At 41.4% G+C, this 20,001-nt stretch overlaps 1 protein-coding gene across 8 annotated transcripts in view; it reads left to right on the top strand.

Moving 5' to 3' along the window:
- znf512b (zinc finger protein 512B) overlaps positions 1-20,001 on the top strand; it is a 29,317-nt gene that overhangs the window by 1,214 nt on the left and 8,102 nt on the right. For 6 of the 8 annotated variants that reach the window (XM_078255187.1, XM_078255185.1, XM_078255192.1 and 3 more), the window contains 9 exons: positions 1,902-2,033; positions 10,297-10,376; positions 10,534-10,662; positions 11,033-11,208; positions 11,320-11,597; positions 11,697-11,774; positions 12,585-12,719; positions 14,966-15,087; positions 16,026-16,118. In XM_078255187.1, coding sequence (XP_078111313.1) covers positions 1,904-2,033; positions 10,297-10,376; positions 10,534-10,662; positions 11,033-11,208; positions 11,320-11,597; positions 11,697-11,774; positions 12,585-12,719; positions 14,966-15,087; positions 16,026-16,118 — 1,221 coding nt within the window. In that variant the 5' untranslated portion in view covers positions 1,902-1,903. Of the gene's footprint in view, positions 1-1,901; positions 2,034-7,160; positions 7,287-10,296; positions 10,377-10,533; positions 10,663-11,032; positions 11,209-11,319; positions 11,598-11,696; positions 11,775-12,584; positions 12,720-14,965; positions 15,088-16,025; positions 16,119-20,001 lie in introns of those variants that run through there. The other 2 variants (XM_078255191.1, XM_078255193.1) reach the window with 2 other exon arrangements.

A 20,001-nucleotide genomic window follows, 5' to 3' on the forward strand; every position in this document is an offset into this window, starting at 1 on the left:
AGCATGGCAGTGTGCCACGTGTGTAGCTAAAATACTTATTTCCAGGTTGGTTTGTCAGCAGATTCTGGAGGGAGATGTGAGTGGGTGTCACCATGTTTTGTTGTGTCTAGCTAAATGTATGGTAATGTAGGACTGTGGTTTACTTCTAGAAATCTTTTATGAAAACACCAGCTGCAATGTTATTTTAAAAACATTGCTGAACAAATGCCAAGGCAAAACATGGGAAACAAAAATGCATTTTGTACAAAAAAGTACATATGTCGCTATTGATACTCCCAATAAAATATTACAAGCCGCATTCATTTCACCACTGATAATTGAGCATAATAATGTGTCTTTATCTCTCTCACCACCACATCTGTTTATTTTAAGTAGTAAAATGCTTGTCTGTAGTTTCAGTACAGTTTCTTCACACTCTTGACACATCATGCAGGAACAGGAAGGTGTCTAGTGTGAGTGTGTGCATATTTCTGCAACTTGCATCGTGCAGTGAGCTCACTGTGCCTTTTAAAGTCAAATGTGTTAACAACTTATAACAAACTGTGAGCGTATTGTCACTTTGACGGATGAGCCATCATCGCTCAATGTACAGTGAGTAGCATGGCGTGTAAATGGACACCAAGTGGCCCCAACCGAGTGACCCTTTGTGCTGTTGTAATTCATTAGGAGAGTGACATGCATGTGTGCTAAGAGAAAGCATGCTGGATTGTAATCAGTCCCACTTAGCATAATTAGCAATTGTCAGCCTTCATCCATTAGACTATCCCATGCTGGTAGGAAATGAGGGTTCAGTACAGAGCCCAAAACTGAGCTTACTATGGATGATGGTGGCATGATGTTTATAATAGATTGGTGGACTATGCTGTGTAATCTATCTACCGTAGCAGTCAACAAATAAGGGATTAGCTCTCACTTAAAGGGGTGATAGAATGATTATATAGGGTATTTCACACTGTTCCTTAAGGTCTCCTAATAGGGTATGTAACATTGGTTGGGCTGAAAATTTCCCGAATGCTATTTTATTAGGCCCTTAACTACCCTGTGAATATGGCTCTATTTGGAACAAGAGCTTTCCTTCCAAATATGGTATGCTCATGAATATTTAGATGAGCTGCGCGCTGATTGGTTTGAGCGAACCCCATAGAAACCCCATAGTGAATTTAGTAATTAAATAGCGGACCTCTGGAGATCTGCATTGCCTAGCTAGATTCAGAAGACTAAGCTGACCTCAGGTCAGTGGTGTAGCCTATGCAAATGTTGGGGCGTGACAAAGACTAGGAGTTGGGATGCTGACGTCAGCTTCCAGCTTTGTTGAGATTCGCCCGTTTTCAGCGGCAGTTTCAAAATGTGAGATTTGCAGAGGATAGGGGTATCAATGGGATTTTGAGCTTCTATGTATGTCCTATTTACCCACCGAACTGTCATTATTCAACTATGACAAGGTAAAATCGGTTTTGCATTCTATCACCCCTTTAAAGCAAAAACACGTTGCTGCTGCTGACTACAAGATGCATCACTGTTTTTAATAATAAAGAAAGAAGGCAGGAAAGTAGCTTTGTACCCCTCTCTCTCCCTCTTTAACTCACCTTTTGTCTAATCGGCAGAGCATGGAGTTAGTGTGTAAGTGAGAATATTGATTTTGAAACATGGAAGATCACACCCTCATTACAACTGCAGATGATGTGTGTGCCTCCACTCAGATAACGTTCAGTCCAATAGCACCAATGGCCAACATGAAGTACATTGTAGAACAAAGGGACAGCATCATCACAGTGGACATTGCTAATAATGTTTTGACAAGCAATGGAACGGGATTAATGAGCGTCAGAAAGTATCCCAATATCGCCTCTAGCTACCAATCTCTCCTGTGTGATTTTGTACCCCCAAAACTACCATTGCAGGCATGGAGAGCCCAAGTGGCCCCAGGCTTGGGAAGCTGTCCTCATCAGGGCTGCCAAGGGGCCGGACCCCCAAGCATGGACATCACCAGGAGCCTGTCAGAACCACGCCAGGCCCGGAAAACAACAAACACAGTGAGTGACGAGTCACTGCCACACTTCATGAAATGAAAACAGTATTCTATGCACACACTTTAGATCTACAGTAGGCAGCGTTTCTTCACAGATTGTTTTAAATGTGGGAACTAAGAAAGCTTTTGTTTGTGTGACCCGGGTTTTCTCCTGGCCTGGAAGAGTTATAGCTCTCATTTGCATACAAAATGACATACTAACACATACCGTATGTGATGGTTGCAGTAGTATTCTTGCCAATTTGTCTTTTATATTCCATTGGCTTTAGACTGGCTGGACTTTTTTTAATTATTTAGTAGCTTATGTTAGCACTAGGCAGGCTATTCAGAGCTTTGGTGTTGTTTTTCGAGGATTTGATCACATAATGCATATACTGTAATTGTCTCTGTTGCTTTTTTGAATGAGTTATATTTTACTTATAATCAATGGTTCCCCAGCCTCAATGTAATTTTACCCCTCTCACCACAGAAGGGCCTGGAAACTACATTTTCCCTCAGAGTGCCTTACAGTGAGAAAACCAAACAAACAAGTATTGCCAAGCACTGACATTAGTGAAACCCTAAGCCATCTGGATGGAGATGGAAGATTTTGGAAAGAGAGAGCCGGGCTGGGGAATTATGTTTCAATCCAATAACCAGCAGATCATCAAGACATTGTTAATAGAGTCAGGCAGACTTGGAAAACTGGAGCTGTTCTAATATGACCCAGTTGTTTTGGTTGCTACAAAATAGCCCCTCATTCCCAGACACACACAGCACTAGCACTAGACTAGATGCTTCAATTTGTTTTTTTCCATGTTAATATCAGCCCTGTAGGCTGGATTAGCATGCCTGTGTGGGTGCGTGCGTGCGTGCGTGCGTGCGTGCGTGCGTGCGTGTGTGTGTGTGTGTGCTTGCTTGCTGTGGACAGTAATACAAAGCATATTTTGCAAGACAACTCAGAGTGCAGTAAGCTTTGGACAGTTTTTTTGTGGTGATTTAAGTGGTGAAACCATTTATTAAATTGTTTTAATTGTATGTCTTTATCTGCTTAATCTTTCTATAGTTAGCAGGGTAACACAGGCTCACAGTATGGTTTCCAACACAGGCTGCTGACTGATGTGCTGCTTTTGCTCTTAAAGAATGTATTGTAGCACAGAACACAGTGTATTTGAATGACATGTTTTTCTCTGCAGCCTCTCAAAGTGTCATGTTTTATAGATTTTTTTTACACCTTATAACTCAGTAAACAAGATACCGGCATGATTGTGTGTGAGTGCGTGCGTGCGTGCGTGCACATTGAAAAAATGTTTTCACAGGTAATGGTCCTGGTCTTTTCGGGACTTTTTCTGGTAACTTAAGACTACCGTTTCTGCTTGTCAGTTTCGTTTTCTTTTTCCACAGTTGATCTGCTTTGACTTTCAGTAAATAGAGCTTCTCAAAATAGTAATCATATCAGTGTTTTTGATAGTACAAGTCTGTGCTAAGGACAGCTTCCAGCACAATTTGATTGCACCAGATACAAATGTGCATTCCACTTGTAGTTGAAGAATTGTCTTGTTTGGCTGGAAAGTTGCTCTTATCTGGAACATTACATCAGAGGTTTCCCTAGACTTTAGAGGGGCTCAGTTAGTAACATTTTTTTATGTGATTATGAGGTTTGAAGATTCTCTAAGAGCATCCAGCAACCTAAAGGGGAACCACAAGGCAACTGAAACACGTGCACATCCTTGTGTAACAGTAGGAATTAATTTAGACACAAAGCAGAGCATGAGGAATTTTACATTTTCATTTCATCTGGGCACTTGATTACAGTGGCATTTGTAATCCCTAACCACCACACCATAACTGCAGCATGTTATGATTCACTCAGATGTAGTTGAAACTAAAGCAAAGAAAATATTCATTGACTTTGATTGGACTTTCTGTATTACCTCCAGCAAAACACTCTGCCTATATCAAAATGCATTACCTTTTCAAATGACAAGCCATCTACTCAAATCTGGACTCCTTTTCCTATTACTCATCAGTGCCTGGCATGAGCTTTACTGTATGGAGCTAGTAATGAGAAGAAATGCTACAATGCTAATCATAATGAGCCTGGCGCTAGTTTGTCTGTGCCTGGGGGACTGTGAGACTTGGTTTGGTGAAACAAAGCCATCAATATCTATAGGTCCCTGTGTATGTTTTTCAGCGCTCATTCTATGTCCATTGTACACAGTGTGCTATTCAGATAACCAGGTACCACATTATATGCCGTCTTCCCACTGGTCATCTTTTTTCATTAATAATGAATCATTTTTCATTCCATGTTCATTAAAAGGTAAGACTGTTCCACCTCGTGGTATTATCAGTTCTCATGCTGATCGATAAATGTCCTTGTCGGAAACTTTGCATGATGTAATTATGAAGAAACCCTGTCCTCGCTGGACAGTTTTTTGTACTAGTGGTTTCCTGAAATCCCTCTGTGATTTTATGCACGGAAAGAAAGACTGCAAATCGGGTTTATGTACTTTCCTAGAGTGGTGCGGTTGAGTTGTCACCTTGCCACACCAGACAACTTGCAGGAAAGGATGTGGTCCCTGAGGGTGACTTGCTCTCTCTTTGTCTCTCTCCTTTCTTTCTTGCTCTTACATTTTTTTCACATTAGCATCTTATTAGAGTCCTAGTTTTGTCATTTTTTTTCTCCAACAGCCTTCTAAGCTGTTAAACAACCTACGGTAAAAGTATTTGGACAGTCCTAATGCTGTTCTGCCAAATGATTTAGGCAAGCCCTGAAATTAGGTTCCTTTCTGCAAACATTAATGCAAGCATAAATGAGTGGAGTCTAGGCGTGTGTGTGTGTGTGTGTGTGTGTGTGTGTGTGTGTGTGTGTGTGTGTGTGTGTGTGTGACCATCTTCTGTCTTTGATTGAGAGGGGTGCAGTACCCTACCTGATCCCAGGCACGGGACCCCGGGCACGCTGTGTGTAAGGGGAGGTGGCTGCTCCAGAGTTGGGAGAAGCTGTCTCTATCAGTATGGGGAAGGTCTGCATTGGTTTATATGGTTATGGCTGTGTTTGACTGTTAAATGTGTTTTTTGTTTGTGTTTACATGACTGCGCGTGTGTGTGCACACTGCACAGCCATGAGTGTTCTCAAATGACAGTCCACTACTCTGACTGCAGGACCTTCATTTCCGGCCCGCAGACGCCATCTGCTGACCCTGCTATTTTTCTCAGCAGCAATCTCTTGCTCTCCCTCTCCACCTATTGCTTTCTCACATTTTCACTCGCTCGATTGTTGCCGTATTCTCTACACATAACTGTCACTCCTTTCCATTTAATCCTCCCTCAAACTCCTTATCTTTCTCTTGTCCCACTTATTATGCTGTATCATCAGCAGCAGTCAATCCCCAGGCCTCCAGCCTCACTATCCATGCCACCTTTCATTCTATCCCCGCAATCTTCTTCACCCTACTCCCACCCACCAGCCACGCTCCCCATCTCACTCTTCTCACCTTTATATTTCTTATATTTTGTAGCCCTCGCCTGCTGATGCTTTGAGTCTTAGAAATTGGTGGAATACCAAAAGATAAAATCGATAAAGAGCCATAGATTGGAGAATGTTTGTTTTTGGGATGAAATTGAATTCTGGATCTTTTCTCAGCCTGATGCTGCATCTCGTATTGAGGAGAGTCTTTAGTCATCTTTGTCACACCTTTATTTGGCAGGCTTGAGGATGGCAGATGAGAAGGAGTACAGGGCAATGGGAGATGATAGAGATTGAGTTGGTGAGTCACTCTCCATAAGGAGGGCACTGCAAACAGTCTGGAGCAGGCATTGTGTGTCTGGCTCGTATATATGCTGTTGCATAAACACTTGCCTTTTTCATGGGTGCTGGTCTATGCACTGCATACTGTATACCACAACTTGCCTCAGTGCATAAATAGTGAATTCCACCATGATTCTGTCAAGTCAGTCTTACATTTAAAAATGTTTTATTTGTTCAGTCAGTTTACCTGTCCGTATCATCCCCCAAGAATCCAAGGCTTTTGTGTTTGGATGTCACTAAATATACTATTAGCCATGGGCCAAATGGGCATCAGACGATAGATGAGGTTTCCAATAATATGAAGCATGCAGCTGATGTGAAAGGCTGTAAAAAGGTCTGAAGAGGCTGTCAAGGTATTGTGAGTCACCAGATTATGTAGGAGGAATCTCAAGCCCAAGCTCTTTTTTTTTTATTTGGCTGCTTTACTGTAAGTGTGGTTTAGTGGTGTTAGTAAACATAGCCTACCACAGGTCTTTGTGGGGATTCCTGGAATGTACACAAAATGATCCCCTATACAGGAGTTCAAACCGCTGAGGGCACTGAAAATTGTTTTTGCTTAGTACATTCACACTTCTGACTGGGCACTAATTACTGGTTATTTAGTAAGAAGATGCTCTGCTTATCATTAAGTCATAGAGTAGGACAAACCCTGAAATCAGTTGACCTATGTATAAATGATGCCCTTAACAAATATATCTATCAAAGCCACCACATGTGGAATTTTAAAATTCACAACTTTGATACTCCCAATTATAGTAGAATTAAAGAATACACAATGCATGATGGTTTTATTCTTCATTCATGTTACAATCTATCTAGAATTGTGTCACCCTGATTGTTAACATTGTAATTTTGCAATGCTGGTCTATTCATCTATGAAAGACTGTTCATACCTAGGAAATTTGTTGTCCATTATTTCCAGCCCTGAAGTTGAACCCATTGTGTTATTATCTAACTTACAGAACCAGAGTAATATACAGTAATGGAATTAGCTCACATTTTCTTCTTCACAATCAGATCCCAGCCGATTGTCTTTAGCCTTTGCATATGAACCCCTCAAAAACTAAGCTGTTTACTTGGGCCACCCTGTAACACTTGCAGAGTGATTTAGTTTTACTATCAGAGTAAGTGGAATGGCAAAAAAGTATTTGCAGTGTTTTCAGAAAGAAGAAGAAGAAAAAAAATTAAATATAAAAATTAAATTAGTCTAACCATGTTGTCAACAACTGTATCTGTGTAAGGGATTAGCAGAGAGAGAGAGAGAGAGAGAGAGAGAGAGAGAGAGAGAGAGAGAGAGAGAGAGAGAGAGAGAGAGAGAGACGCACTGAGAGTCTGGTTTTCTTTCAGTTAGTCAGTGTCTGGGTCGCAAGACTGTTCTGGTGCTGCTACACCTCTCTACTTCTTCTTACTCACTGTCTGGAATCACGCCTGACTGGGAGGGAATTATGGGGACGTCTTCAAAGAGAGGTGTGTATATGATGGGAACGTTTGTACTGTGTGTGTGTGTGTGTGTGTGTGTGTGTGTGTGTGTGTGTGTGTGTGTGTGTGTGTGCTGACATGCCACTTAACTGAGAATTTGTGAGAGAGGGGAAAGTTGTGAAGAAGTAAAGGTCCAGTGGTTGCATTGACTGTAGGACCAGGAGAGCTTACACATTAAGGAGACGGTTGTACTTTGTCAGTGTGTTTACCCTGCACTGTGTCCAGGTGTATCAATTTCTCTATCTATTGTCTGTTGAGATTGAGGAAGTAGTAATACTGTGTCTTCTTTCCATGGAGTTGTGTCAGTGGTGAGTAGTGTTTGTTTGTGTATGTGTTGTTTTTCTCCAAACCAATGTACAGTATGTCTAAACCCTACTGTGCAGACACAGACAAAGGCTCCTGTGTGAGTGTTTGTCGAGGAAAACAAATGACTGTTCTGTGTGTGCGCCTGTGTGTGTATGTGTTTGTGGGTAATGTGTGCACCCTTGCACTCAGGGGGAGCAGTTGCAGGCGTAGCTAGGAGAACTCAGAGGTTATTTGAGATCATTAGGCAGCAGCTCTCTTCTCTTTTCGTCTCTGCTCTGCTGTCAGGGTTAACCAGTGTGGAGCAACAGTTGCAGACAGCTGAGAGCGAATCATACTCTGACATTAGTTGAACAGCTGTTTTATCCCCATGGCCTGTGCCTGAGAACCAGGGTTTAGATATGACACAATGGGCCTGCTTTGTTTCATACCAAGACGATGGTTGTGATTGCTGAGCGCCACAGAGTGTGCTACCCATACTCAAGCAAGCAAAGCAAAGTAAGAGATACTAAACACATTTTGTGTTTTGCATACTTTACCCCAGGAAAGATAAGTCTGCTGTTGTATTTTTCATTTTTACAGTTAAGTTTGCACTCGCACCAGCGCTTCCTTGGCTTGTGTGTATACATGCCTATTTGCGTTGTAGCCTTCTGTATGTGGGCCTAATTGTTCTGCTTGCTGGAAAGAGGCTTCTGATAGTGGTAACTAAGACAAGTGGATCTTATTCCCATAGCAACCTGAACATATCTTTCCCAAGAGCAGAATTCATTAATTATGCCTTTCTTTTACAAGACCTTTATTTTCTAAGACAGGAATTAGAATGCATGCTCAATTTCCTCCTCAGCACAAGAGCTGCACTGCCGACTGCATCACCTCCCCAGCTGCTACCCAGACAGCTAATAGAGAAATGCTCTGTCGCCTGGAGAATATTAATACACTCAAATCTATGCACACACATCACACTTACACACACTGGTAATGGTTTTGTGTAATTGTTTATGTGTATCAGTGTGCATGTTTATCGGTGTGTTCGCACCTTGTGTCATGAACTATTCCCAAATACAGCCAGCAATGCTGTGCTACTTCAATCTCATACAGCCTTGCCTTATTTTCTTTCTGAGTCTGAATTAAAAGATGACATATAATCCGTCAGCCTGTGTTTGTGTCTGTGCTTGGGTGAGAAACAAAAAGAAGACAAATGAGGGAAAAAGGATAAGTTGATACTTTGTAATAAAACAGAGGGAAATGAGGACGGGACATCATGACAGGTTAGGCCCATATTGTGTTTTTATACACATTAACATCACTGACATAGAGAGATGTTTTTTTGGGTTGTTGAAGGCTCTTTTTGTATGAGCAACAATGGCAGGAAGTCAATTAATTTATTTGATAAAAAATACTCCCAGCAATTTTTTAAAACCCTGGTAAGCACACAGAGTGCTCTGATCCAGTTTGGGATCTGCCACAAATGAGCCGCACTAGGCAAATGTGCATCCTGTCACTGTCATTGAGTTTGCAGTAGAATAAAATCATGTTTCCCAACACGGGGAAGTGAAACAGATTCAAAAGGGAGTCTATGCAAGACCACTGCTGCATTCCACTTCACAGCTAAGGACTATCATCTCTGCTTCAAGTAGTTTCCCTTTGGCATTTTCTAGATCTGATATGACTGAATAAGTTCGAGCAGCACCTCTGTCTCCTGCTTGCCTTGTTTCTGCTGCCGCTATCCGGTCTTGCCAGATCAATGCAGGGGAGTTGAGAGCACATGTAATGATATATCATTCTGAAGAGCTGAGTCTAGCCTCAGCTCCTACCTGCAGCACTGTCACTCAGTATTCTGCTTGGTCAGAAGAAGAAGTCATCTGCCTCTGCAATTCTCTCCTCTCTCCCTGAGCATCCTCTGCTTCCCTCTCCTCCCATTGTCACGCCCCTTCCCTCCCTCCTCTCCTTTCACATACATACACTCATCCTCCGCTCTTTCAATTTTCCCTCCCTCTCTTAAGTAGCACTGTATAGAGAAAATAGAGTGCAGAGGTCTAATTGTAGCAGAGAAGAGAGCAGTAATGAGCCAGTGCACCACCTGTCCTCCAAATTTACATGGAGAAAGATCGGGAAGGGTGTGTGGAGGGAAAGGAAAGGAAAGTGAGAAAGCTAGACATGAGGTGAGAAAAGAGGGAAGCGGCAGTATGAGAGATGTAGGGAGGGAGTAATGGGGAGCAGAGAGAGAGCTGAGGCTGCTGTGTGCTGTGTCAGAGGTTCACACAGGCGCTAGAGATTTATAGCTGATCTATTTGCCTCAACAGAAGGCCTCTACCCACACTGCCCTCTCTTCCTCTCTCTGCCACACACACACACACACATTCACACATGCACATTCTTCCTCTGTTTATCTGACAATCAAATCCTACATCTTAACACTTATCAGTTTTCAAACCCATCACCAGAGCTGTACATATTGGTTTTCCTTCATGTCCGTATTTAGTTTAAATATATGAGCGGATTCAGGGATTTTGGAGGTTTGAAAAGTTTTTTTTTACTGAAGTTGGGTATTTGTGTAGCTCCATGACATGTCAAGAACATATCTAGAAGTGCTTATATACAGATATAATAATTTATATTTCTTTGCCATGAATATGAAGCACTTGCAGTACTATTTGCAGCAATTTAGAAATGTTTTTCTTGCCCATTTTGACAGGTCCAGTGTGTGATGAGCCAGCAGAGGTGAAGAGGAAAGGTCGCCCTAAAGCAGAAGTGCAAGAACTGAGAAGCATCCCTGTGAGTATCTCTCTTTGAACTGAGTAGGTGTTTGAAGTGGGCTTTATTTTTCCTGCACAGAGTAGTCAGCTCTCCATGAATATGCACGATATACAAGAATACAGTATAGCGATAATCCTTGCATGTATTGAATTCTCTCTTCCTCACCCCTGAGCAGGCCCATATGATAGTACAATGGAAGGAAGAGTTTAAACGCCGCTCCAGGGTTAAGTGTCCGTGTTCAGGCTGCTGGTTAGAGTTTCCCAGCATCTATGGCGTCAAGTACCACTATCAACGCTGCCAGGGGGTGAGTCACTAACCTCTGTTCTTTCCTGTTATGCAGCTATTTGTACTTTATGCTGTGAGTATGAGTAGTCTTTAACAGTGGATCACAGTAAAGATATTTTAAAAGCAACAAAGGAAGGACCATCAAAGTCTGTGATAAATTACTTGTTAAGTTAGTTAATATCAGAGTTTAAACTTCCAGATAATTTATAATGCTCACACCTCAAATATTTAGTGATTAATGACCGTACATGGCAGTTTCAAGAACCTGTGATTATTCAACTGAAGTAATATGCTTCCAGTAACAGCTACCCACTGTCATTTTATTTTGTGTAGAGAGGGAGCCCACTCTAAATCCCCTCTCCTCATGTCTGTGTTTGTGTCTGTACCAGGCCACCGTAGCTGAGAAGCTGAGTCATGGCTGTCCCTACTGTGAGGCAGTGTTTGCCACAAAGGTGCGCCTGCAAAAGCACAAGTTGTGGAACCACCCAGACAGGGTTAGTATGGAGCCCAAGGATGAGCAGCCTAAGCTTCAAAAGACCACTGTCAAGTCCAACACCAAGAAAAGGTGACTAGGATTTAGATCTCAAATTCCCACCCACACTGACCCACATAATGTGGTTAGTAACGTCATAATGCTGACTGCACAAAACTTTCCTCCCTTGGTCTGTGAATTCAGGCCCATGGAGAACAGTCCCCCCTCTACGATGTTCTTCAAAGTGAAAAAGACCCAGGAGGTGTCCATGCCCTCTCAGAACGGGGAGCTGGCCCACGGGAAGAGTGAGAGGAAACAGCACAGCCACACTCAGCCTTCACAGCAGATTCACCAGTCCCAGCCAGTCCAGCCTCAGTCCCAGGAGTCCCGCAGCACGTCGTCTGACGCGGAGGGCAGTGAAAGTGAATGGGACAGCCTTCCCCCTTCTTTCCCTGACGAAGACCCAGAGCGAATGAGGCACAGTAAGATTACAACATATCTTTTGTAATGGACCACAAGTTCTAATTAAATGCTTGTACGTGTATGTGTTTGACCGTTTCCTGCTCTGTGTTTTTCTTTTGAGCCAGGACGTAAGCAGAAAACACCTAAGAAATTCACTGGAGAGCAGCCTTCAATATCTGGAACATTTGGATTGAAGGGTAAATACCAAAAAATGCTCTGACTTAACCCTGTTGTTGACAGTAAATAAAGTTTTCTAATGAACACTTGCCCATAACAGCCTTGATCAGTTATCTCCTGTGGGCGTGATATTAATAAGTGAATAAATGAAGTTGCGAAGAAAAGATTGTTACTAGGAACTGGGTGAATTATCCTTGATCACTGACAGTACAGCAGGACACATGTTGAAGATTCACTGAATAATGGAAACCATGGGAAGACATGTACCACTGCTTGAGAAAGAACTTAACAACATTGTGTGATTGGCTCTGTGAGTGATTATGAATGCTCCCTACTACTGCTGATCAATGGAGCTGGTCTTTTAAAAGTGCTAATGTGGCAACTGTAGAGGTGTTTCATATCCGACTAAATGAATCAGTGACTCAAACACCAAGCACACATCACATACACACAGCTTTTCTAGTATCTCTCTCTTTTTCTGTCTCATTCATATGCTGAAAATGTCTCATGACTCATACAGCATACACTAGGCTGTAAACTACTCATCACCGCTTATCTATCCATCCACAGTTTGCAGGACTCACTGCTCTCTCTTGCTCTCTTTCAGTCCGCCTGTCAATGTTTCAGTAAAACATCCTTTGTTTCTAAACAGTTTCTACCTCTTTTTATTTTTTATATCCAGTATCAACTTTCCTTTTATTAGCATTTCTCTTGTTCAGCATTGTCCTCCACCTGTCCCTCTCTGCTTGTATCTCTCACTTTACTTTGAATATGTTCAGTGGGAGTATTAATTACTACCACGACTGTGTGTCTATGTTTGTGTGTTGTAGGTATGACTAAGGTGGAGGAGAAGCTGAAGGCGGGCCGTGCAAAGAGATCAGAGGGGACTGGGTTCAGTGAGGAGCCCCAGAGAAGACCGATTTCAAGTCAGTCCTCCAAGAAGGATCCAGCTACAAGCAGCTCTGGTGAACACTTAGATCATTTTTTTTATTTTTGTTTGCCTCTAGGTCTTGATATCAATTTAAAACATTACCAGTGTAAATATGATACTTGACTTGACTTGACAAAACTTGAGTCGTTTTGCTAAAAACCCAATTTTTAACTCAACTTCGCAAATCTGTCAATTATGAATGTTGTTTACTTCCTTTTCTTAAGCCTAAGTAAGATACATATTAAACATCACAAAATCGTGATTTAGTGCTTCAACTGATGATTATTTTTATCATTAATAACCAATTAATAAATATATGGTCAGAAAACATCCCCCACAATTTCCTGGAGACCAATGTAATCTTGTTTTTTTTAGAGATTATTTTTTGGGCTTTTCTGCCTTTATTTGATAGGACAGCTAGGTGAGAAAGGGGAGAGAGAGGGGCAAGACATGCAGGAAATCGTCACAGGTCGGATTCGAACCATGGACCTCTGCGTCAAGGCATAAACCTCTCAGTATATGTGCGCCTCCTCTACCCACCGAGCCAACCCGGCCACAGTAATCTTGTATTTTAATAAAAGCAGATATGGCACACAGCACATTCAATATAAAAGTAGTTTTTTATTGAATAAATTTGGCCAAAGAATATTTAACAAAATAGCCATAATCCTAAGGGACCATTCAGTATTTATGGAATGGACCACCGGAGGAAAATAGGGGATGGTCATGTCTTTTTATTCTTTGTTGAGGGGAGGGTTACCCAACATTTTTTAGTCGGGGGGGGGTCACCCAACTTTTGTATTCATGAAAACAGCAAAATTTCAAAGTGGCTTGTTTGGTGCATATTTTTCCATGTAGCTCTCAGTCTCGGGCCACAATCGCTAGCAGATGGGTCTGATCCAACAAAAATCGCACCGCGGACCATTAGCTGGAAGCACAAAAACCTAAGAGTTTCACTCCAGACCCTGTCGGGTGAGGAAACATAAACGTATAATTTGTGCTGATCCTTCCAGCCTTAGCCTTTTATGAAAAGATAAGGAGAACATATGAGTTTGTGACTGTGACTGTCTCCGCGCTGACGCACAGCACAGGTGCGCACCCACCAAGCAAGTTTGTCTTTTGAGACTCTGCAGTCCTCCTGAGTGAAGCCGTCATGGAGAAATCGAAAAACCTCCGAATTGACACCCTGCTTGCTGATGAGACCAACCGTGTGAGCCGAGACCTCTCCTGTCTGAGCAGCGACAGCCCGCTATCCTGCCGCCGCGCAGACACCCCGTCTCCGCGGGCCGCACAACTTCAAGGAATAATCCACAAACCGGGTGTCCTAAATCTCCCGCATCCAGGTCTCGCTTCAATTCCCGGCATATATCATGCCCCTATGTACCCATTCTCGCGTTGGGTGAACAGCACCCCACGTTTGCATACACCGGTTTCACACAACTAACACAGACCTACCCAGAGCACCTAAATGCAGCTGCCAATGTGGGATTTAATTTTCCAAACATAGACGCACATCTGTCATTCAAGAACCGTTTTCCGTTATCAGTTTTTAATGAGCTCTGAAGAACCGCTGAGGTGTTGTAAACTCATTGAACACACTGACTGTCAAATAAAACTGCAGTTCATTTTTGACTTATAGTGAGTAAATCTACTGAAATGGCCACCATCTTGGTGGAGTGTGATGTGTAAGATGAGAAAGCAGAGTAATGTATGTCATGATTGTAAAAAAAAACAGTGGCTATCTGTACATCTTTGCCAAGCGCAAACCAGTAGAGAAGGCATCAATAAATTGTTGGGGAGGGTCATGCCGCTTTTCCTAATCATTTTGGAGGATCATAGAAAAATTTATTGCTGGCGAAGGGAGGATCAAGTCTATTTTGACTAAAGATCCCAAAACTCCTCCGGTAGCGCCTTAAATAAAAAACCAACCCTCCCTAATACAGGTGACAACAAAGCAATGACAAAAACGTGCAAAGATAAAAGACTTCAGCACTAGACAGCGCTCATGCAGCCACAATTAATAACAACACAATGCATCCAAAATGCTACAACAACACAAAGTGCATTTATTTCATATGCATAATCAGACAACCGTATATTGGTTTGGGATAGGTCAGGGATTATTTTACATCAGTACACATTATCACTTGCTTACCTTAACATAGAGTTAAACTGTAAGGCAAGGAAACATGAATATTAAGTACACAAATGAAAATACACATAAGGACACCGTACCAGAAATATTTGATCGGCGAGTAATACTGTTTCCATGTTTCTAAGGTGCTGACACCCAATGGCAGCGAGCAATCCACGAGCGAGGTGAAGTAGTGTGTCCCACCTGCTCCATCGTCACCAGGAAAACAATCCATGGCCTCAAGAAACACATGGAGATTTGCCAGAAGGTCAGTAGGCGCTCAGACTGGGAGCTGGGTGGGTGATGTGTCATATTGTCATACCTTATGTGAACCACAATTGTTATTAAAAAATGTTTTCTTCCTGGTTCCTATGGAATAAAGCTCTCTCAACCCAGGGCTGTTATTTCTATATTGAATTATAACTTTAACTACAAAGTTATTAGATACCTCTCCCTGTGGACTCCATTGTGCAGAGTCTAGGGAGCCTTTACAGTGATGCTATTGATTGGAAGGCTGTAGAAATTACACCAGGCAGTATCTCAGTACAGTAATCTCAACCAGTTTTCTCATGTAATATCCTTTACTCATCTGCTTTGATATGAAAGCTAATATCAGTTGAAATGGATAAAGGGAAAGGACACTGTGCACTCCTGCGGTTTGTTTGCATTGCCCACAATTGTGGTCAATAGCAGTTATATATGAGCAGTATAAACGAGGTAGGGGTAAAGCACAGAAGCGGTTCATCCAAGTACATTATATTGAGCTTTCCTGAGGGCAAATCAGCTGGGAGGTTGCAGTCTCAGAGAGACATGTTTCTACAGCCATTTTATTGGCTCCTTGGCCCAGTGGCCCGTGTGACTCTATTAAAGTAACAGTTTGCCGTAAAGTAATGACAGAATCACCACATTACCACTGGGTCACTCACCATCCAAACACATCTGTCTCCAAATCAATACTGAGGCGAGGAGAGTAATCTACGAAAAGAACACTTTGTGTTAAATTGGCTTTTCTGGTTTCTAGATGTGCCCTTTGTCCTCTGTTTTGACAAAGAAAAGCACACTAATAACAATCTCTATTACGTTACAGATGAAATGTTGCTATATTGATAGATCCAATAAAGAGAATAGCCAGCAATAGTGGGTTACTTGTTAGTTTCCTTTCATAGAAATGTTATTTGATCCTCTGTTTGGCCTTTAACCCTGCAGCTCCAGGATGCCCTGAAGTGCCAGCAGTGCCACAAACAGTTCAGGTCCAAGGCCGGCCTCAACTACCACACCATGGCTGAACACAGCACCAAGGTACTGTACATCCACAGAGGCACATACATGCACAAATGTAATCTTGTAATTCCTGAAGCTTGTTTTAGACCAGTCCAGTTATTAAAATGTTCTCCCAGCTAAGGTCTGAACCTCATAATGTCTAAAGTGCGTCCTATAGACTGCCCCAATGTTTATCACAGGGGTCTTCAACGTTTTTTAGACCAAGCACCCCTTAACTGAAAGAGAGACAGAGCAGGGACCCCCTACTACATGTATGGTATAAAACTGAGCTGCATATTAAACTGGGTGGATGGATATTTATACATTGTGTATACATCATGTTTTAATGTTAAACATACACGTGGAAGGCACACGGTTTCATGTTAATGTATGTTCTCAGTAGGGTTGGGCATCGAGAACCGATTCCTACTTGGAATCGTTGGCGAAAGAATTGCGATTCCATCGGAATCGTTTCTTTATTGGAATCGTTTGGAATCGTTTGGAGGATTTGGTTTCAAATCCAATCATCACTTCACAATTTAATATGCCCAAGTTTTGGTTTCCGAAGGAGCCAGGCGCTTGTTGTGTTGCAGCCTTGGAGCACAGTAAGCGGCGCTCTAATGTGGCTTTATTTTACGTTGAAAAAGCTGTCAAACTGCAAACCACCATTGAATCAAAATAAAACTTTCCTCTTATTTGTGAAAATAGGCATGTGACCCGTTTCAACTCCACCCCTCAAAGAATTGGAATTGAGAATCAATAAGAACTGGAATCAAAAGGAAGAATTGGAATTGGAATCAGAATCGTTAAAATCCAAACGATGCCCAACCCTAGTTCTCAGTCATTTTAATTTTAGATAAAAAAACAGTAATTTGGCCCCCCCCCCTGGAGTAACTCTGAGGACGCCCTAAGGGTCACGGACCCCCTGTTAAAGATCTCTGGTCTATCAAAAAAAGTCAACAATATACATGTTCCATATCATACCCACATGTATTGTCAATTTTCAAATGAAGATAGTTTTAACAGACAGACACGTTGAACTTTTATAGAAAACAAATGGCTATCTTTACCATTAATAAAATGTGTCCTATGGTAGCACAATGAAAGTAAGGCCTACATTTAAAGTAAAAGAAAGCAAGACAGAATCTTCTGAATAAAATAAATAAAAAGTACCTCTTTTAGACAAAGTGCAAACAGAGATTTGAGCAGCCCATTTTCTCTTTATTGTTTTACATTTTTGTCTAATTTCCTAGGGAGAGAAATTGGCCTGTGACTACCTTGCCAGTAGTGGGAATCTTGGCTTGAATGGAGGTGTCATTCTCATGTGTAGGTGCATATTCTTGAGCCTGGAATGATACTTGCTTTTGATATTGTTCATAGTGGAGAAAGCTGACTCACAGCTGTAAGTCGATCCGAACGTGGTCAAGGTGTGTAGTGCTACTTCGGTAAGACCAGGGAAAACACAACACGGAAACAGAAAGTAGCACAGTCAGTTCCTCTCTATGCTGTTATTTCTCTCACATCTCTCTTAGCTGTTGTTCTCTCTAGTGAACTGTCTATGCACGGTAAACAATCGATTTGATTGGCTCAATTTAGTGAAGCTATTGCCGTATTAACTGGATTAGCTGTGCTCGCAGTCTATAGCTGCGGCTGTCTGAAAAAACAACACCCCGTGAAGATAAGTATTTATTCTCATTAATTTTTTAACAAATTGGTCACAGGTCCTAATCGAACCACCACCATCCATCACTCAGTAGTCCAAATGAGGATACTTTGGGGAATCAGATAGCTAATGTATCACCACTGTCACACTGACCCACTGAACAGGGTAGCTAGTTATCAGACACCACACCAAAGCACTACACCCATTCAGGAAGCAGTTATACTTACACTTGTGACTCTATGTATGGAAATCCACCATACGCTACTGCTAGTGTCAGCTTTCACGGTGTTTGGTGAGGGGTGTCCTGCATGTACATAGGTATGCCTCCACAGTCGAAAAAAACACATGCCTTTCCCATGAGCTACACTATATTATATTTATATTATATATTGTCAGCTGCTATGCCCTTGTCTAAAAATCTGATCTCTGGGTTTGTAAACGATCACACATCTGAACTGATGATGGTGATTGGTATTCTTGTCCTTGAAATGCTCACATTTCCTTCTGCAGCTGTCTTAACTCTGACAGCAGAGAGCTTCATTAAGATATTATCATGGCACTCCTGCATTAGAGAAATGGTACTGCTATGATGTCTGCTGAATAATTCAACAACCTGTTTCAAAAAGTGTCATGAAAGATTAATGAATGTACGTGCACCAAACCTTGTAGCATGTGTTTTTGTGTGAGCACAATTGTATGTGTGTGTGTGTGTGTGTGTGTATATATATATATATATATATATATATATATATATATATATATATATATATATATATTAGGGCTGTCAAACGATTACATTTTCTTAATCGCGATTAATCGTTGAATTACATGATTAAAATTCTATTATTTAGCATTTCAGAACTCTTTTTAAGTACATATTAACAATGGAAAGCAATTCTTACCAGTGTATCTTGATTGGGAATCAAATGAATGCAAAGAAAGTGACTTTATGAACTTGATTTTAAGATTTGTATTTGTTTATTATATATTTAATCTAGTCACACATTTGAATTTAATTTGATCTAGCTAGACCGGAAACAAAACAACAGGCACACCGCACACACTTGTTTAGGCTTGCGAGCCGGCCAAAGAGTAGTAAGCTAACGTTACGTTTTGAGTGGATGGCGAGCGCGAGACACCGAAATGGATACCAATAAGATTCTGAATGGAAAGTTTACGTTTAAAAAGTTGCCAAATGGTTCCATTGACAAGACCAAAGTGATCTGTGTGTTTTGTGGTTGTGAACTGAGCTATCATCGCAGCACGTCCAGTCTGAAATACCACTTGATGGCCAAGCACACAGCTGATGCGAATTCTCCGCCCCCTCGTCAAAGCCAGGCGACAAAAGCACAAAGCAAGCCGATCCACTTTTCCATGTTGATAAGAGCATTAAAATGAGAAAAAATTATTGGACAAAAGAAATCTAGGGACATTTAAAAAAGATAAAAATGTGCGATTAATTGCAAGTTAACTATGACATTAATGCGATTAAATATTTTAATCGTTTGACAGCACTATTATATATATATATATATATATATATATATATGCACACATGCATGTAAAATATGTGTGTATGTGAGGGGCTTTGGGTGTGTATGTTTGTCAGTTTAATAGTGATGATAGATGGCTGTGCCATCTGTGTCGGCCAAGTTAAACTGTTTGATACCGCCATTTGTCTTCAGTCTGGACCTGTTGTGCTTTGACCTAATTGGCGGCATTCCAGTTCAGCAGAGCAAAAGAGAAGCACTATTTGGTGTACAAGATGTTTAAAGGTTTCACTACTCTTCGTTAGCAAACTACTAAACTTTTCTGCAACATTTTTCAGATTAGATAATTAAAACCTTTGTGACAAGTTGTGCCATCTGTGATTGTGCTCTAGATTAGAGCTGCTGTTTAAAGAAGGCTTTCATCATTTGCAGGTTTGACTTCTCTCATACTCTTTTTTTCTATTATCTATCTAAAAGAAAGCAGTGAATTCAGAAATAAAGACCAGAAGGAGATAGGACACAGTACACAGTACTGATAGGCCTGGTCATCTGAGGACATATTATATATACAGAGGTGTTGTTTCTGGAAATACACTATTTTCAAGTGTTCCAATCATTTGGTACAGTATTTTAATATACTGTAGATAGAGAAGGGTTTTATATACTGGGAAATTTAAACAAGTTAACTGATTAATTTTGCTCCTTTTTCTTCCACTATTGTTATTAGTTTTATCTCTGTTCGTTGTTGCTGCTTGTATTATCATTTCTG

This window comes from Sander vitreus, chromosome 7 (assembly GCF_031162955.1).
Source record: "Sander vitreus isolate 19-12246 chromosome 7, sanVit1, whole genome shotgun sequence".
In the NCBI taxonomy this organism is placed as follows: domain Eukaryota; kingdom Metazoa; phylum Chordata; class Actinopteri; order Perciformes; family Percidae; genus Sander; species Sander vitreus.